Source organism: Boleophthalmus pectinirostris, unplaced genomic scaffold, assembly GCF_026225935.1.
Source record: "Boleophthalmus pectinirostris isolate CB_2022bp ecotype Guang Dong unplaced genomic scaffold, ASM2622593v1 HiC_scaffold_4, whole genome shotgun sequence".
In the NCBI taxonomy this organism is placed as follows: Eukaryota; Metazoa; Chordata; class Actinopteri; order Gobiiformes; family Gobiidae; genus Boleophthalmus; species Boleophthalmus pectinirostris.
In genome coordinates this window covers 22,575,482-22,593,181 of record NW_026571353.1, presented here as the reverse complement: position 1 = coordinate 22,593,181, position 17,700 = coordinate 22,575,482, and the positions used below count along the sequence as shown (strand labels likewise).

The following is a 17,700-nucleotide window of genomic DNA, read 5'->3' as shown; positions in this document are numbered from 1 at the left end:
ACTATATAACAATATTTTTTTCCAGAATTTATAAAATGAATGTCTTTATTGCTTAAGCTAAATTCTGATTGCCTCTCCACAGAGCAAACTTAGCCTGTTGGTCTCTCCATGGAGATAGATAGGCTTAATACTACGGAACAGTCAAGACAAAATAATGCAATAATGCGTGGCAAGAGGCCACGGATGTGGCCTATCAGAAATAATACATAGAGAACCTTTAAAAGCTGCTTTTAGTGTATTTCTCAGGGAACTCAATTTCTATTTTGAAAACCAATTTATTTTAGACCTAATCTATTTTGTTGTGGTACTTCTGAATCTTGGAGAACGTGGTCAATTAAATGCACATACATCTGGACTATTGACTACAGGGCACGTGAGTAAAGTTTAGCAGCTGTCTGACTGGGGCTCGTCAGCGCGTCACCTCGGTCCTCGCCACGGATTGGCTGCAATTTGAGCAACTGTGGGGCCGTATAAAATGTGCAGTTTAGAGTTGGAGTTGGCAGAGAGAACCTCATCCGTGTCACCAGGGAAATAAACTCGGGGAAAGAGTGTGGGAAGGGAGCAGCCTTCACCAATTTGAGCACAATTGTCGTTAGGAAGTGATTTAAAGATGCAGAGTTGTGCCAAGTCCTGGGGTATCTTACTGGCCAAGTCTGTGAATCCCAGCGCACCATGTAGGCATCTGAGTAGCAGGAGCCGCGTGGTTTGGAAACTTCTAAGCAGGATGGGCAATAGTGGGACATCCTTGACTTCAACAGCCCGGGGTCTGAGGACGTCCGCCGCTCTCTGCTCCAGACAGATAGAGAGAATACTGCCCAGACATGACGATTTTGCAGAAAGGCACATTGGCCCAGGTGAGCGGGAGAAGCGAGAAATGTTGGATACCCTGGAACTCGAGGTATGTCACGCGTAAAAACTCTTTGTTTTGTTTATCTTACTGTATTGCTGCATCTTTTTTTTTTTGTTCTCTTTTTTAGTCTATTGATCAGCTGATAGAAAATACAGTCCCATCTTCAATTCGCATTCATCGCAGTCTGAAAATGGATGATCCCATTTGTAAGTTTATTTCCTAAAACACCCTAAAACTCGTCACCATTATGTTATCAAATACCCCAAAAATGTCGTTTAAGATGGAGAAGTTCATAAAACAAAACATTTTATCAACTTGGAACGGATAATGTTGATTTCATACTAAAAAGATTTCATAACAACAATTCCAGCGAAGTGAGCTGCTGAAATGTAGGTTGAGCCTATTGTGCGCGACCTGGCTGCGTTAAGTCTTCCTTTGAACATATTTGGAGTTGTTTTTGCAAAGCGGCACCAATCTCCTGATGCTCATAGGATGGTAAGTGGAGTGTAACGTTTAGCCTTGAGCTCCAGTCTCAAGTCCAGTTTAATCTGGTTTCAGCGTTCACATTACTTCACAGCCGATGGGGTTCCTAATAAGGTTCCTATGTGCGCTTCTGTTGTGTAGGATTTGCATAGATGTGTTCATCATTATGCCCTATTATACATTTTTATAGAAAAATCCCTTTTGAGACGTCAGTAATCTGAATGTTTTTTGCACAATTTCGGATTAGAAAAAAACCCCAAAACAAAACAAAAGCATGACACTTCAGTGTGGCATAGGATGCAATTTAATAGCTAATATTTAAACATCTCTAAATGCAAACACAGTTCATTATTTATATACAAAAGAGCTGCTGCTACACGTCCTGTTACACACTGGCTTGTGTTCAGTCATTGCTTCATGGACTGTTTACACTGACATAGGAGCAGCCACATGGTTAACAAATGGATGGGGTTTTGCAAGAACTTGGAATTTACTACAATCAGCAGTAATCACTTGGTTTAAGACAACTGTAAAGTGTTTTCCCCATACAAAAATGCTACAAGTACTGTCTATATGATTTCGTTGTGACTTGTCTACAGTAAGACATATTGAGACAGTTGGAAAAGACAAAATATGATAACGCGGTTTTGCTTTAAGGGAAGAGCTTGTTGATACATTTGAAGCTTTTTTCCTTGAAGGAGACTGACTTGACTTGACTTGTTTTCATAGTAATCATAGGTACACCTGCTTTCTAGGTAAAGATTGGCAACTACGCTTAACTACACCAGGGCTGTCACAATAACAAATGTTAAAGCATGACTCATTGCTACAAGCTGCAATTAATAATGAAAACTACTATCATTAAATGATACAAGCCACAACAAGCAACATTTGACAATAGAAGTTATTTATTGTACCCTCTACAGCTAAAATCTTACGTTATTACATACGATTCTCAAAAATCTCTCCACCATTGTATTATTGTCCACACAGCAAATATTGAGCACCAAAATGTATTGTTCCAACTTTCATATATTGAACGACAAGCTCGTATAGCAATTATTGTGACAGGCCTAAGATTTAAACAGGGTGCTGAGCTAGTTCCACAATGGCCCAATGGCACGTTTTACTATTCAACAAATTGCACTGAAGGAACTAACTGAGGCTTTGCTGCTTTTCTGCTTGTTCAGCTTTGGAGAGCTTTGGTTTGCAAAGCCAGCTAGGGATTCTCTCTCTAACAATAGGCCCCCTGAATGGCTCTAAAATGGCAATGAATAAGTCTTTTTTTGCACTCAGAATTCTATGAGAACCCCAACATAACACACAAATTCACAACTGAAAATGTAGATGTGTTCTTGTAATCATTACAACATAATACTTGCTACACAAAGGAAAAAAAGACTATTATTTCTGTATAATTTGTTTTAGGTTGCAGTGGGTATAAAAGTGCACATGCTTCTAACTAAGCAAAAGTCTCAGTCAACCCCCCTCGTTTGGAAATGCATTTCGTGTTCCCAAAACTGGAGTAGTCCGGGCCCATGGTTCAGTGGGATTGCATTGTCCATTCCTTGGAGTTGCTAGGCAGCCAAAGCAGCCACTGGAATCTGGTCGTTGTGAATTAGCTGAGCTCCCAGTAACAAGGCCAAATGTGAAATCACCATTTACCGTAAGAGATAGACAGCTGTGCAGGTGTGTTTAGTTGCACAAACTGAACACTTGTATGACAGTTAAAGAAATGTTTGCATATGGATTAATTTGAATTGATTAATTGAACTGTTTATACTTACCAGAATGTATTGTTTTACATTCATATCGAGTTTATACATGTTTTAGACCATGTTGTGTTCACATCCTTTTTGTGTCATGTAGACCGCAGATGAAACTTTGACTAAACCACTAAACTAATGAGATTTGTGCCTTTTTCATTTAGGTGAGAATGAAGTTCTGGATACTTTACAGAAGATTGCTTCAAAAAATAAGGTTTGGCGTTCTTACATTGGAATGGGCTACTATAACTGCTCAGTGCCTCCTCCCATTCAACGCAACCTCCTGGAAAATGCTGGATGGTGAGTGCACTTAAATAAACTTTTTCTAAAAGAAACCAAGCAGATTCAGAACCTCGGGTTTCTCATTTACAGCTAATGAACTTATGAATGTAGTGGATTTGTTCTTGTGTCTCTGAAAGGGCCTCTCTCGTGAGCTCTGTTAATCATCCTTTCTACTTCACTTTCACTTTTGCTGACCTTTCATTTAACTGAGACCTAGCCTTTGCTGTGCTGCAGTAATTGTATAATCCATACCATGCTTCAGGTTATTTTCTATAACTGTCTTCTAACTTATTTTAGGGTGACACAGTACACACCCTATCAACCAGAGGTCTCCCAAGGGCGTCTCGAGTCTCTCCTTAACTACCAGACCATGATCTGTGACATCACTGGGATGCCTGTGGCCAATGCATCGTTACTGGATGAAGGCACTGCTGCTGCTGAGGCCATGCAGCTCTGCCACAGGTAGCTTCAACCCAAATCCCAAATTCAAAGTACAAACCTTGCACATTACCAATACTTTGTTTATATTTTGCAGGCAGAATAAAAAAAGAACATTTTACATTGACCCACGATGCCACCCTCAGACTATTGCAGTGGTGGAGACTAGAGCCAAGTATGCATAACACAGAATAATGGAGATTAGAATCATTGTTGTTTAGAAAATCATTATCCTTTGTTATAATTTGTAACATACATATATTTATTTGATTTCTTCAGTTATATTGGAGTAAAAACTGTACTAAAACTTCCACATGAGATGGACTTTTCTGGGAAGGACGTGAGCGGTGTCCTTTTCCAATATCCAGACACTGACGGTCGAGTAGAGGATTTCACAGCTCTTGTGGACCGGGCTCACAAAGCAGGGGTATGCTGAAAGAAGCACTGAGAAAATGTTTTGTTATGGAGTATATCTAGACACGCATGGATGTTTTGTTTCTGATTCAGGCCCTGGCGTGTTGTGCTACAGACCTCCTTGCTCTGTGTGTTTTGCGTCCTCCTGGAGAGATTGGAGTGGACATCGCACTGGGCAGCTCCCAGAGATTTGGGGTACCCCTTTGCTATGGAGGTCCCCACGCAGCCTTCTTTGCTGTTAAAGACAACCTAGTGCGAATGATGCCTGGCAGAATGGTTGGCGTAACAAGGTAATGTGAAATGCAGTTTAAATGGCCACAAAAAGGACCTCAGAGGACCATGTAAAATGATTGTAGCAGTATGACAGCAGATTAAAAGATTAGTGGATCAAGGAAGGAATGGTGACATAAATATATTTAACCTAGATTTTGAACATGTCTGATGTCTGGCATCAGCTGACCCCATAATCATGTGAACGGCAAAAGCTTTCATACTACACTGGTCAAATTTACATGTACAGTACTAAAAAATTTAAGTTACAAATGTAACTTGCTAACTATGAATCTCAGATGACCTAGAGGATGGTGCTGAGAACACAGAAGGATTCCCTGTGCATCATTCAGTCTTCTGACTGTCAGGGTGAAATAGAATCATTATCTGATTTCTGGAGTTATCAGATAATTGAAATGCAATGTAAACTCTTACATCTGCTGAGTGATCTGTGAGGAATGTAATTTCTGTCACACCTGTGCAGGCATTGGTACATTTATGTACAAAAGGCTAAAAAGAGATCATTCATTTTAAAATTCATTGAACTTTCAATTGCAACAGTGGCTCTAAAAATCTGCTTATTAACCAGCACATGTCTCTAGGTGTTTTTGAAGATTAGATTCCTGTTGAGCTTCTAAACACACAGCAATAATCAGATGATATTATTATTGGCTTCTAATTATTCTTCTCATGTAACCACTGAGTGTACTGTGATTTTAGAGATGCAGCTGGTAAAGAGGTGTATCGTCTCGCTCTGCAGACCAGGGAGCAGCACATTCGCAGGGACAAGGCCACAAGCAATATCTGCACCGCACAGGCATGGTCACTATCACTTTATACAAACCAGTTAAATATTCAAAATGGGCAAGTAACATTGCAATTTTAGTTCTCTTACAAACAGATTAATGTTCTTTTTTCCCTCTCATTTCTAAGGCTCTGCTGGCCAACATGGCTGCAATGTATGCCTTGTATCATGGACCTCAGGGTCTCAAACACATAGCAGAGAGGACTCACAATGCTACACTGATCTTGGCTGAAGGTAAAAATTATCAAACTTGCACTATACTACTACCTACTGTCTACTTTACCCTTGTTTTAGAAATGTAATTGTTTTATTTGTGAATGTGACTTATTAAGGGTTGAAAAGGGCAGGACACAGGTTGCACAGTGAAATGTTCTTTGACACACTGAAGATCAACTGTGGAGTGGCAGCCAAAGACATCCTGGAGCGGGCTGAGCAGAGGGAAATTAACCTCAGGGTCTACAGTGAAGGAGTGGTGAGTCAACCCTCTGTTTATATTTGTCTGAAATGCCAACATCAAAGATTCTTTGGGTGTAAAATGTATCTCAAAAAAGGAAAAAGAGGTAATTAAAAATGGTTGCCATAGGGGTATTTTATTAAAATTACTTGCACACCATTTGAATTCACTTAAACAAAAATGTTGTATAATTTAGTTATTTCTCGATGTATTTATGTATTTGTAATGAATTACAAATGCATAAATATTAACAAAATGGAAATTGTTTAACAAATGGTTTCCAGCATTAGCATTAATTACTAAGTAAGTAACTGGTCTTTTTCCAGGCTGGATTGTTTTTCCAGTTTTTCCATGTCAGGATTGTTCCACTTGTCTCATTGAAGAAGCTGTTTTCTGGGTCTTGGATCAGACAGTCACCAGTCCTATCTCAAAAACAAAACAACAAAAAAACTAAAAAACTGTGTACATTGTAAGTGCAGGGTAATATAGTTTAGTTTATCTTGGACTTTTGCCAAATGTATAGGCTACTCTGCACCACCTATCAGATTCAGACAGTTCTGTTTCTGTTTAAGCAGATCTTTCTGGCTAATCATCACATCTGTAAATACTATATTTAACTTTATTGTACTCGTAAAACATACACTTTACATTGTGTCATCCCTTTTCTGAGTATTTTGCAGTTTGTAACACATTTGATGATATAAAAAAGGTTGCATTATTTCTGAAAAGGAAATATTTTGGCAGTATACAAGAAAATGCATACACCTCTTATTACTGTACATTTGCTTTTGGGATTAATTTCTAATACTCCATTCTTGCAGTTGGGAGTCTCTCTAGATGAAACTGTGACAGAGAGGGACTTGGATGATTTGCTCTGGGTTTTCGGCTGTGAATCATCAGCTGTAAGTAATTTATACCACTGGACACTACTTATAAATTTGTATAAATGAAATACCATGTGCCATGAAAATTTTAGGAGTTGATTGCTGAGAAGATGGGTGAGAGGGTCAAAGGAATCATGGGTAGTCCTTTCAAAAGAACCAGCAAGTATCTGGCGCACCAGGTCTTTAATAGGTGGGTGTATTTTATTTTCTCTAAACTGACAGTAGACGATCGTCTCTAGTTCACCACAATTGAACTTTTCTTCTTTTTCTCTTCCCTGTCTATCCTATTTATTGCACAACAGGAACTGCCTTCTCAGTTGGTTACATACCTCACATTGGTTTAGTTGATGACTCTTTTAGTTGTCTTTAATATTCTAGGCTTCTCCTAAAGACAAGTTAAGCTTGACTGACTGTACTGATGTACTTGATGAACTACGGTTTCATTTTCATGAAAGAGTAGTTATGAGCAGATAAGTAAATCAATGAATGTAGGTATGTATGTAGTGTATATATGTTTTACAACATAATTTACTAACAACATTTTATGGGCCTATTCCTTTCCTGAACTTGAGTAATGCTTTCATGCTGCTATATGTAGAGCCTTTATCTTTATTGGAGATATAAATTGAGGATTATCATGTTCCACAACTCATTTATGCCTCAGCTATCACACATGTCATGTCAAACCATATCATGATCATTATGTAACAATGAAACTTCCTTTGATTATAGCTACTGTGGAGTGATGGAGCTGACTGTGGAAATGACTGAAGCACTACAATTAAATATTGTTTATATTGATTTGCTTCATTATGTTCTAGTTACCATTCGGAGACAAACATTGTGCGATACATGAAACGCCTGGAGAACAAGGACATTTCTCTGGTGCACAGCATGATCCCACTGGTCAGTGAGACAAACTGTTGAACTGTTTGTATCATCATCATAATTAATATAACGTCATTGCCTTTTTTAAGGGGTCCTGTACTATGAAGCTGAACAGTTCATCAGAGCTCATGGTAAGTATACAAAAGCATTATAACTGAGATGATACATATTCCTGCCCTGTTTCCATTAGGGGGCGATATGACCTAAAATTAATTTGACGATAGGAAAGGGCCTATTTGCAATAGCAAAATAGTTGGCAATATAACTGACACTAGACAAAATGTGTAAAAACTGTGACCTTTACTCTAATAGTGTAGACTTCTGTCAGATTTTTATAGTTGTCATTAAAAGTTTTGTTTCCATTCATAAATCCGTTATCTGTCAGTGGTGTTTTCAGCCTTCAGTTAGTGTTCAAGTTGCTCTAGGCATTAGGGGTTGCGTGCACGCAAAATTTCATATCACCTATGACGATATTATAATATGGATCGGCCCAAGTTTCCACATTAATACCAAAAACCTCTTCATATTGGGTTATGGTTTGGATTTGTATCCCCATGAAATTAAAAATTGCATCCTGTTTTCATGAGTAATTGCGATGTTATTATCTATTCATTATCTAAATTATTTAGTTATCAAGATATTACTATGAACAAGTGCTGCCCAAAAAATTTTAATGCTTTTTGATAAATGGGAGATTTTGTTTTTCCCTTCAGCCCATCACGTGGAGAGAGTTTGCCAACATCCACCCATTTGTACCTCTGGATCAGGCAGAGGGTTATCAGAAACTCTTTAGACAACTCGAGCGAGACCTTTGTGAAATCACAGGTTACGATAAGATCTCATTTCAGCCAAACAGGTAAATACTGTCAACATTTGTCATGAACAGTAATCATGCCATTTCATCACATGTGTTTTAAGAGGTTTAGTCTTTATTTGAAGAGACAATGTACAGAGATATTAAGCCTATAAAAAAACACGTTCTGTCCAGATTCTAACTAAACCGCATGTTTCCATCTGCAGTCCCTGTTACACAGAAATAAATTATACAATGCAATGCAACAATAAGAACAACTGTTCATTCGCACGAAATAATTTTATAAAATGCACGTTAACCTTCCATCTCTACATTTCACTATTACAACAGTCCACAAGATGCCATTATATCAGAATAAGACTATTACTTCACAATAGGGTGACATCAGCTTGGCCCATTAGATAAAATTCCAGTACACGCCTACTTGTATTGTCTATCTCTTTTTATCAGCAACTGTGGGTTTATGGATACCTCAATGTGTTACATTGGCCTGAACCTATCATGCAGTGTGTGTTTAACCCCATCTTTTTCTCTTCTTTTTGTAATATCATTAGCTGTTCTTTGAACTTAAGCCCGCCACACATTATAGGATAATTTACCTGATTTAGGCCCCCAATTTGGTTCTCTTTGACTTTGTGGAGGCATGACCCGACTTTGGATCGCTGTATGTGATTTTTAATCTGCTGTGCTCCTCGTGTGTGGTGTGTGTGACTCTGAGCTTCTCTGTCATATTTTAACCACAGAACATCAGTACTACAGTCAATAATTTCAGGGGCAGAGAGAGTCACAGAGGCACAAGATACAAACTCAGGAAATTACAAAAATAAAAGTATTTCTCTAAATATTGAACATCATTTCACAAGTAATAATACCTTTTTGACTTGCATCTAAAGAAGTGCAATGCTCTGCTCAGCTCTGAGCTTTTGAAAACATTAGTCTCAAGAGTGTCAGGAAACAGCTGAAGTGAACTTTTAGCTTGCAATGCACAGTCACTTCGCTGCCATATCCTGCTGCAGCCTTTGTGCTCATTGATTTAAAATCTCATCTGATTATCCTCTGTGGTCTGCACTTTATGTCTCACATTTAATAATTGTTTAAGACTGAAAAATCCTGTAGTGTGTGTCAGGATTATATACACATTTTTAAAATTAATGTTTGCCTTGTTTTTCAGTGGTGCTCAGGGGGAATACGCTGGCCTAGCTGCAATTAAAGCATACCTAAACTCAAGAGGAGAAAGCTCCAGAACTGTAAGTGAGAACTCTATGAAGACACTGTTGATTTCTTATTTCTTCATTGCAAAATTAATTGTAAAATAACAAAGTTCCAAATGTTGAATATAATTTAATCTTCAGATGATTACTGGTATGACAGATTATGTTTGGCTTTAAAATTCACATTTCTTATTTGCTGACTTGCAGTGGTCTGAGCTAGATACTTTGAATTACTTTGTGTACGAATTGTGCTATACAAATAAACTTGCCTTGCCTTGCCTAGATAAGCTCTAATAGATTAAAAACGGCCGACACCTGTGTTTTCCAGAGCTCTGTTTTAATGGCTGTTACAGATGCCTTAGATAGTGGGCTGATCCCTTGAAACAGTCAAGGTCCAAACTGACAACAGTTTGTGTAAACATAAGTCTGTAGACTCTATGATCATCCATACACTCCCTGCCTCCAAGGTGCCATATTTGGTGGTTTAAGACTTTGACAGTCACAAATCATTGGACATTGTTTGGTAAAGGGTAAATCAATTAATGACAAGTACTCTGGTTACACATTAGTCTCAGATAAAATTTTATCCTGCAATGCATGTCAAGGGTCTAGCCTTGTTTAGTTGGGTTAAAGTGGCTGTCACCTTCTTATACATATTGACTGTAAGTGTTTATTAGGTCATCTGCCTTTTATATGTGCAAACCTGCACATGGAGTTGAGATAAAATCAACTGTTCTGACACAGCTACACAAATTACACATAATTTTGGAAAGGGATGGAGAAAGAAACCAAATTATTTTTCTCTAGTGAAATTACAAAAAAAAAAAAAAAAATGTAGATTAGACTTTTTTAAAATTAGTAAATTTTTTTTTTTTTTATCAGGTTTGTCTAATCCCTAAATCCGCACATGGCACTAACCCGGCCAGTGCTCAAATGGCGGGCATGAAGGTGCAGGTGGTGGAGGTGGACAAAGATGGAAACATTGACCTTGCACACCTCAAAGCTCTGGTGAGACTGCACATTACAGTTAGATTCATATTTTAAATAATTGATGTGACAGATAATAAATAAACTACCATGTTAATCTTACAGGTTGATAAGCATAAAGCCAACCTGGCAGCCATGATGATCACCTACCCATCTACTTTTGGTGTTTTTGAAGAGTGCATTGGCGACGTGTGTGAGCTGATTCATCAGAATGGGGGCCAGGTGTACCTTGACGGTGCAAACATGAATGCCCAGGTCTACATTGATCTATTAGTTTATAGTTTAAGTTCAGTCACTTATAAATAGAATTAAACAGATTTTATTTAATTGCACGTGTTTTGACTCCATAAATGATTAAAAAGTGCAGTATCTTCTATATACAAGCCTCACCAATGGATATACAAGTAAAAAATATTATTCTATAGGTGGGCCTATGCCGTCCTGGAGACTATGGTTCTGATGTGTCTCATCTGAATCTGCACAAAACCTTCTGCATCCCTCATGGAGGAGGAGGACCAGGCATGGGGCCTATTGGAGTGTAGGTTAACAGCTATTCTCTGCATAGATTTATAGGGGGAATCTATGAAGTAACTGCATCAATTAAATTATTGAATTTGCTTTTAAATCAAACTTGAGCAGTATTTAGGGGAAAGATGTTCTTTGTTTCATACTTTAGTTTGAAATGACATACTATATACTAATCATTTTGCAGAAAGGCCCATCTTGCTCCTTTTATGCCAAGCCATCCAGTTGTTCCCATGCACTCCGTGAATAGCAGCAGCTCTCTGGGCACAATCAGTGCTGCTCCCTGGGGTTCAAGTGCAATCCTCCCCATCTCCTGGGCCTATATCAAGGTCAGGTCATGTTCACTTTCAAGATTCTCTTTTTATTGTACCTTTGCAGATAGTATTTGGATAACAATATTTAATCTACCATTGTTTGCTTGCTAACATTTAGATGATGGGATCCAAAGGACTGGTCCACTCAACAGAGGTAGCTATCCTCAATGCCAATTACATGGCTAAGAGGCTGGAGGGGGCTTACAAGATACTCTTCAAAGGCAGAAAAGGTACAGAAATTAACTCATTAATTAATAAATGTGGTTATAGCTGTCAGTCATATTATTATTATTATGAAGTCTTTTATTTGTTTTGTTTACACAGGTTTTGTAGCTCATGAGTTTATCTTAGATGTGAGACCCTTCAAGAAAACTGCAAATATTGAAGCTGTAGATGTTGCCAAAAGGTTACAAGATTATGGTGAGTTGAGACATTTCATAAGATGTCACCTTATGTTGATGACATGCTTTTTATTTTTATGAGGTGGATCTCCATGCATCTCTTGTTTACCTTTTGTCATTAAGGTTTCCATGCCCCCACGATGTCATGGCCAGTGGCAGGAACCCTCATGGTTGAGCCCACAGAGTCTGAGGACAAAGCAGAGATGGATCGCTTCTGTGATGCTTTGCTTGCAATTCGTCAAGAGATTGCAGACATTGAGGAGGGAAGGATGGATTCACGGATCAACCCTCTCAAAGTAAGGCTGAAAATGGATTCCCTGATGTACTGATGAAATCTTATTCTGAAATGTTCTTCTTTGTGTGTTCAGATGTCCCCTCATTCTCTGGCCTGCATCACAGCCTCCAACTGGGACAGGCCATACTCCAGAGAATTTGCTGCATTCCCTTTGGTAGGCTTGCTTTAATTTGATACTCTGAATTTAACAGTCTGGTCTTCCCATAAAATACAGTCTTTGTCCCCCTCTAGTGGTGACAATTTGGTAACACGTAATGTTATTGGTGCACATTGCAGTAATCAAATACATATTTTAGGAAATGCACTTAATTACAATGCACCAAATTGCACAGTGCAACTGAAAGTTCTTATTAACCAAAAAATTGCAACTCTGCAATGTCCCTCAAACTGTTTGTGTAATATTTTTGCCCTTTCTTCACAGCCCTACATTAAGCCTGAAACCAAATTTTGGCCCTCCATTTCGAGGATTGATGACATCTATGGTGATCAGCATCTGGTGTGCACATGCCCGCCAATGGAGGTGTACGAGTCTCCGTATGAGGAAAAGCGGGCCTCCTCATAGACCAGCTTCGGTCTGAGAGATCAGAGCTCTCACAGAATGCCCACACACTTTAAAACACCAAAAGTCACAATGTAATCACTGGAAAGTAGTCCTCTCCTCTTTTAAGGCAGGGCTTATTTTTAAACATTTCATCTCAGAGTGTGCAAAGAGCAGCTAGAATTGATGCACAAAAGCACTTCATATGTCTAAATTCTTGAGGGAAATGTTTAATGTTTGAGATGGACGCTAGACTGGGCTAGGTCTAATGACGCTGATTTTTTATTTTTTTTAATGGACCAAAAGTGCAGTGCACCCTTCTACTCCTATACTTTGATTTTTGTTGGGCTTCATACACTAGGCACATGCCCCTGGTGCCTCTATCCTGTAACTGCCTTGACCTGTCATTTTTACAGATCTCAATATGGACAAATGATATTGACCAAGAAAAATAATTTTAATGTAATTTTAAACACTTTTCTAATCTTGTTTTGTCTGTTGATAATATGTGTTATTAAACATTTTGACATTTTAATGTGTGTTTGAATGCTAGTACCTATATGTTTACCATTACATTGTTTATTAACTCCACCTAGTGGTGACCCACATTTAAGCATGTAAAAAGGAAAGCACGTCATTACATTCAACAGATCAGTAGAAATAACTAGACAGAAGCCAATGAAGCCTCTGGGCAGCAATGATCGATATTTTAATTTTGTGAACAATACAATTTTGTTACATACTCAAGCTAATGTTGTGTAACTGCTCTTTACTCCCTGAGCAGTGTACCCTATATGTAACAGATTCCTCCAGACAGATTTGTTTTCATGACCCTGGTTTCAGGTGATCCCCTCTTCTGTGTAGACATGCTTATTACATAAGTGAATTCAGGATATACAAAATCAATATCACTAACATCTGGATTCACAGACCTTATAAATAAAATACCTTCTCAATAAAGACCACCACTGATCTTTTTAAGTTTGGCCTACTTCTTCATGAATTCTTAAAACCTACATACAGTATGTTTATACTATGAAAAAATATGACATCAGAATTTATCTCAGTAACAGTCTTTCACATATTTAAATATTATGTAATCCAGAATAACATTCTAATATGACAGTGAAGTAATTGAGGCTGCTCCAGTTACAAGTAAATGTTCCAATTTCACGCAGTATGCAGCCTTGAAGATTATTAGAGGACCTCCAGGCTACACTACAGCACCATATTTGTAGTTTTGATTAATGTTAATGTTTCATTTCTGTTGTTCTGTCCTCTGAGAGAAGTGTAAATCGGTATCAGCTTCAGTTTGATTAGCTTCTTTCTTTTGAACCAAGTAGTCCACCAGGATGACAAAGAATGCAGAGGAAATGAGGCAGAATCCGGACAAGTAAAAAGCAGCACTGTAGTTTCCAGTCTGATCCACCAAAAAACCTACAACAGAATAAATATAGATCAAAATTGATACACATAGTGATATGACTGTACAATTTTGCAGAAAAAAAATATCACTGAATTGTAAGCATGCCACAATAACAAATTTTGAAGTATGATATATTGCTATATAGATATATTGCGATAAAAGATAATATTGAAGCCTCTTTATGCCAATGACACAAAGCCGGTTTATCCCAGTAAACCATTTTTAAATAAACTGTATTAACATAAATAATAAAAATCTACCCACTATTGCAAATAAATTGTACAGATGATAAATCGTGAACTCCAATAGGTCTTGTTTATCATGACAGACCTATAGAGTTGCCATTAGATTTTGCAATTTATGTATAAAATGTTGGGATTAGCACATTTCAAATTAATTTGAGAGAAGACTGAAGTAACCAATGCAAGAATGCCATACATTTCAGAACATCTTGGTAGAGATGTCTGTGTAATACCTCTGTGGTCCAGAGGTATTTGGGATCCAAAGCAAAAGAAAACTGGTTAGATTGCTGGTGGACATTGCCTTATATCTGCTTGAAGGGAGGAGCTAACTAACATGAAACTACTCTATAGTCAAAACAAAGAAAACAATAGGGATAGCCAGGTCAGGCCCAGAGGTGTGAAAGCACCCATCAGGGGCCTGCGTGATTATGGTATGCTAATATGACTCCCCCCACATTTCAATAGACCTAGCTAACAAACAGAAACTGTAAACAAGTAGGTGAGTTAGTTTTAGAGTAGTTTCATTGCAGTTAGCTCCTCCCATCAGGCAGTTTTAAAGCAGTGTCCACCAGCAATCTGACCAAAACTAAAAAAGCAGTTTGAATAAGCTGTAAACGTATTTGACAGTTGACAAAAAGAATTTTTCCTTTGTTACAAAACTGGTAGAAGTCTAAAAACTTTCAGCCTTCTTTCAGAATATTTTGTTGCAATTTTGATTTGATTGTGATTTATTGTGTAGCCCTAATTAACGACCAATGCATTTCTGTCAACAGTATTGTACTAACCTGCCAAAGGAGGTCCAACGCATCCCCCAATACTCCTGAAAAGCATGAAAAGTCCCAGACCACTGTCAAATCCCTCTAGGCTTACAATGTCCACAATGGAGGTAACATGGATGGCCACAACACAGCCAAACAGAAAGCCATAGACAAAAGACAAGAACATTATACAGCCCAAGTAGTTGTGGCTAATTGGTAGCAGCATTAGCACAACACCTTGTAAAGAGACTACCACTGTAAGCAGCTGCAAGTTTCTGAACAGTGTCATGTTGGCTACCCATCCACAGATTAACCTGCCCATCAGATCAGCCAGTGCCACTAAAGACAGGATAGATGCAGGCCAGTAATCATGTAGTCCTACATGGTTTGCAAAAGGGACTAGAAATAAAGGTGGGATGAAAATACCAGCTGCAGCTAAAATGGCAAACACAATGTAAAGGAGGAGTTCTGGTTTCTTGAGTAGTGAACATTGGAAAGTCTTACTCCTCTTTGGTAGAAGCAAAGTAGCACCCTGGTCCACAGTATTCTGAGTGGTCTCCAGTGGTCTCATGAGAGCACCACACACGCAGATGTTGAGCTGGAGGCCTCCGATGATGAGTAAAGCCCCCTGCCAGCTGTATGTTTCAATGAGCCACTGGAAAAATGGGCCGAAAATGATGGCAAAGACACACTCTCCTGAGCTGGCAATGGCATAAGCAATAGGACGCCATCGCACAAAGTAATGGCTCACCATGCTATTGGCAGGGATCCAAGAGAATGAAATACCAGTACCTTAAAACAAAACAAACAAAACCATAATGTGGCATACTTGTTACAGTATGTGCTGCTATGCTAATTTAAAAGCTCACTATGTAACTTTCAAGTAGTGATTCTGCCATCTGCTTGTCTATGTGAATATGTTGTTGCTTTGTTAGGAATGTTGCTCAATATTACACTTAAGTGTCTGAGACAAAGTAAAACACCTGTAATTGAACAAATGCAAGACATGTTTAATGCCATACTCTGGATAAGCAATAATAATCATCTCTCTAGAAATAAGCAGACGGCAGACTCTCTATCACAAAAGTAACCTGGTTGCCTAACCTTAAAGGTCCTATGATACACGATTTTCTGATACGTGTTACAAAAGTGTTACCTCATCAAAAACATACCCGGAGTTGTGTTTTGTTTCATTCACCATGTGTAAATAAATAAATAAACCCTGTATACATGAGTTCTTCTCTCAGACTAAAAATGCTCCTTGTGATGTCATCAAGTGGCAATATAGGAAGTGTACTGTGTTTTTAAACTCCATACACCTTCATTACAATCAGTGGATCATTTCAGTTCTGGAATTGCCAGTCTCTTCTTAACTAAAGGCTAGCAGTTAGCCTTTAACTTAGTAGCTGTTAACTTGAAAACTAGCGCATGGCATCACAAGATGGAATACATCATTTTGAGCTTTGGACATAATAAAAGATGACTCAAAACATGTGTAAATGAAATAAAACACAACTCCAGGTATATTTTTGAGCAGGTAACAGCATTATGACAGAGCTTAAAGCTGACAAGAATCAATTTAGCAAACTACAAGACCTTTAATATGTTGTAGTACCTTGCAGGATTCCCATGGTGAAGTAGAGACATGGCAGACTGAGATCTAAAGATGCCAGTAACATACCCGAGGCACAGAGAAGGCCTCCAATTACAATGACCACTCTCTGAGAAAAGAGTAAGGTCATTGCACTGGCCGCTGGAGCTGAAACAGAATATAAAAATGTAACAACTTTACTTGGACAAGATAAAACTTCACTCAGTCTGTACCTCCAATGTGAAACATGGCAATTGTGCATGAAGTGATCCAGGAGGTTGTGCTGGCCAGAATGCCAAAATGACGTTGAATGTCCAGAAAGAAGAGGCCAAAGTTCTTAAGGACAGCAGCAGTGAGTCCCATGACCCAAAAGGCTGACAGCACAACCACCCAGCCATAGCCCCCATCAGGAGGGCAGCTTCTCCTGGACTCCAGCATGGCTTGAATCAGCTGTGCTTCATGGTGCTCTTAGGAAAGGTCTACTATACAACAAAGTGGTAACACTAGTGATAGCACAATATGGAAACAAGCATGCAAAAAGTGTGCTCCTATTACTCCCATACTAAAAGCCTATTTTATTAACATATTCACTTGAATTAATACAGCATAGGTAATGAAAAGGAATAAACTGCATAAAAACAGCTTAAACCAATGCATTCAACATTTCTACTTTATTATTCACGGTTTTCAGAGAAAATGTAGCTCAGTTGGCAGTGCAATTATAAATTCAAGATAAAATATCATATCTTTAAAAAGAAAAAACAAAGCAAAACAAAGAATAATAAAACAGGAACTTAATACTTGACCTGCCTATAGGCGTAGTGTTGTTTTCATTTCTTCTGGGAAACTTAACGTCCGGTCGCCTACAGGGAGCCCGGAGAGGACATTACGAGCGCAAAAATTCCAAAGAATCAACTCACAGCAAGACTGCGGCGATCACGCACAGCAGCGCCAGCGCCAAGGCATCTGCGTCTGTCAGCCGCAATGTCCAGTCGCCGGTGAAACTGGAACCACTAACGGCGGCTGTTTTTGTGAAGCGCATAAACGTCAAACGCGTCAAGGGA

The 17,700-nt window shown here is 38.5% G+C and overlaps 2 protein-coding genes across 3 annotated transcripts; one reads left to right on the top strand and one right to left on the bottom strand.

The window, feature by feature from the left end:
* Nucleotides 1–476: 476 nt before the first annotated feature.
* On the top strand, nucleotides 477–13,154 carry gldc (glycine dehydrogenase (decarboxylating)). The gene is made up of 25 exons (XM_020927569.2): nucleotides 477–898; nucleotides 978–1,056; nucleotides 3,264–3,399; nucleotides 3,679–3,843; nucleotides 3,917–3,994; nucleotides 4,099–4,246; nucleotides 4,327–4,523; nucleotides 5,224–5,320; nucleotides 5,437–5,542; nucleotides 5,641–5,780; nucleotides 6,584–6,664; nucleotides 6,739–6,836; nucleotides 7,468–7,552; nucleotides 7,624–7,665; nucleotides 8,248–8,390; nucleotides 9,520–9,595; nucleotides 10,442–10,567; nucleotides 10,652–10,801; nucleotides 10,972–11,084; nucleotides 11,259–11,400; nucleotides 11,504–11,615; nucleotides 11,710–11,805; nucleotides 11,910–12,082; nucleotides 12,155–12,235; nucleotides 12,503–13,154. Exons 1-25 carry the CDS (start codon nucleotides 611–613, stop codon nucleotides 12,641–12,643), a joined length of 3,093 nt encoding a protein of 1,030 aa, XP_020783228.1. The 5' UTR covers nucleotides 477–610; the 3' UTR covers nucleotides 12,644–13,154.
* A 144-nt stretch (nucleotides 13,155–13,298) lies between these two features.
* zgc:114041 (uncharacterized protein LOC574425 homolog) lies at nucleotides 13,299–17,666 on the bottom strand. Of its 2 annotated transcripts, none has more exons than XM_020918960.2 (5): nucleotides 17,447–17,666; nucleotides 16,870–17,118; nucleotides 16,661–16,804; nucleotides 15,073–15,837; nucleotides 13,299–14,056 (listed from the first exon to the last, which is right to left on the bottom strand). In XM_020918960.2, exons 2-5 carry the CDS (start codon nucleotides 17,072–17,074, stop codon nucleotides 13,878–13,880), a joined length of 1,293 nt encoding a protein of 430 aa, XP_020774619.1. In that variant the 5' UTR covers nucleotides 17,075–17,118; nucleotides 17,447–17,666; the 3' UTR covers nucleotides 13,299–13,877. The 2 variants fall into 2 exon arrangements, with proteins under 2 accessions (XP_020774619.1, XP_055017733.1); XM_055161758.1 differs by having other exon boundaries at nucleotides 16,870–17,115.
* Nucleotides 17,667–17,700: the final 34 nt, after the last annotated feature.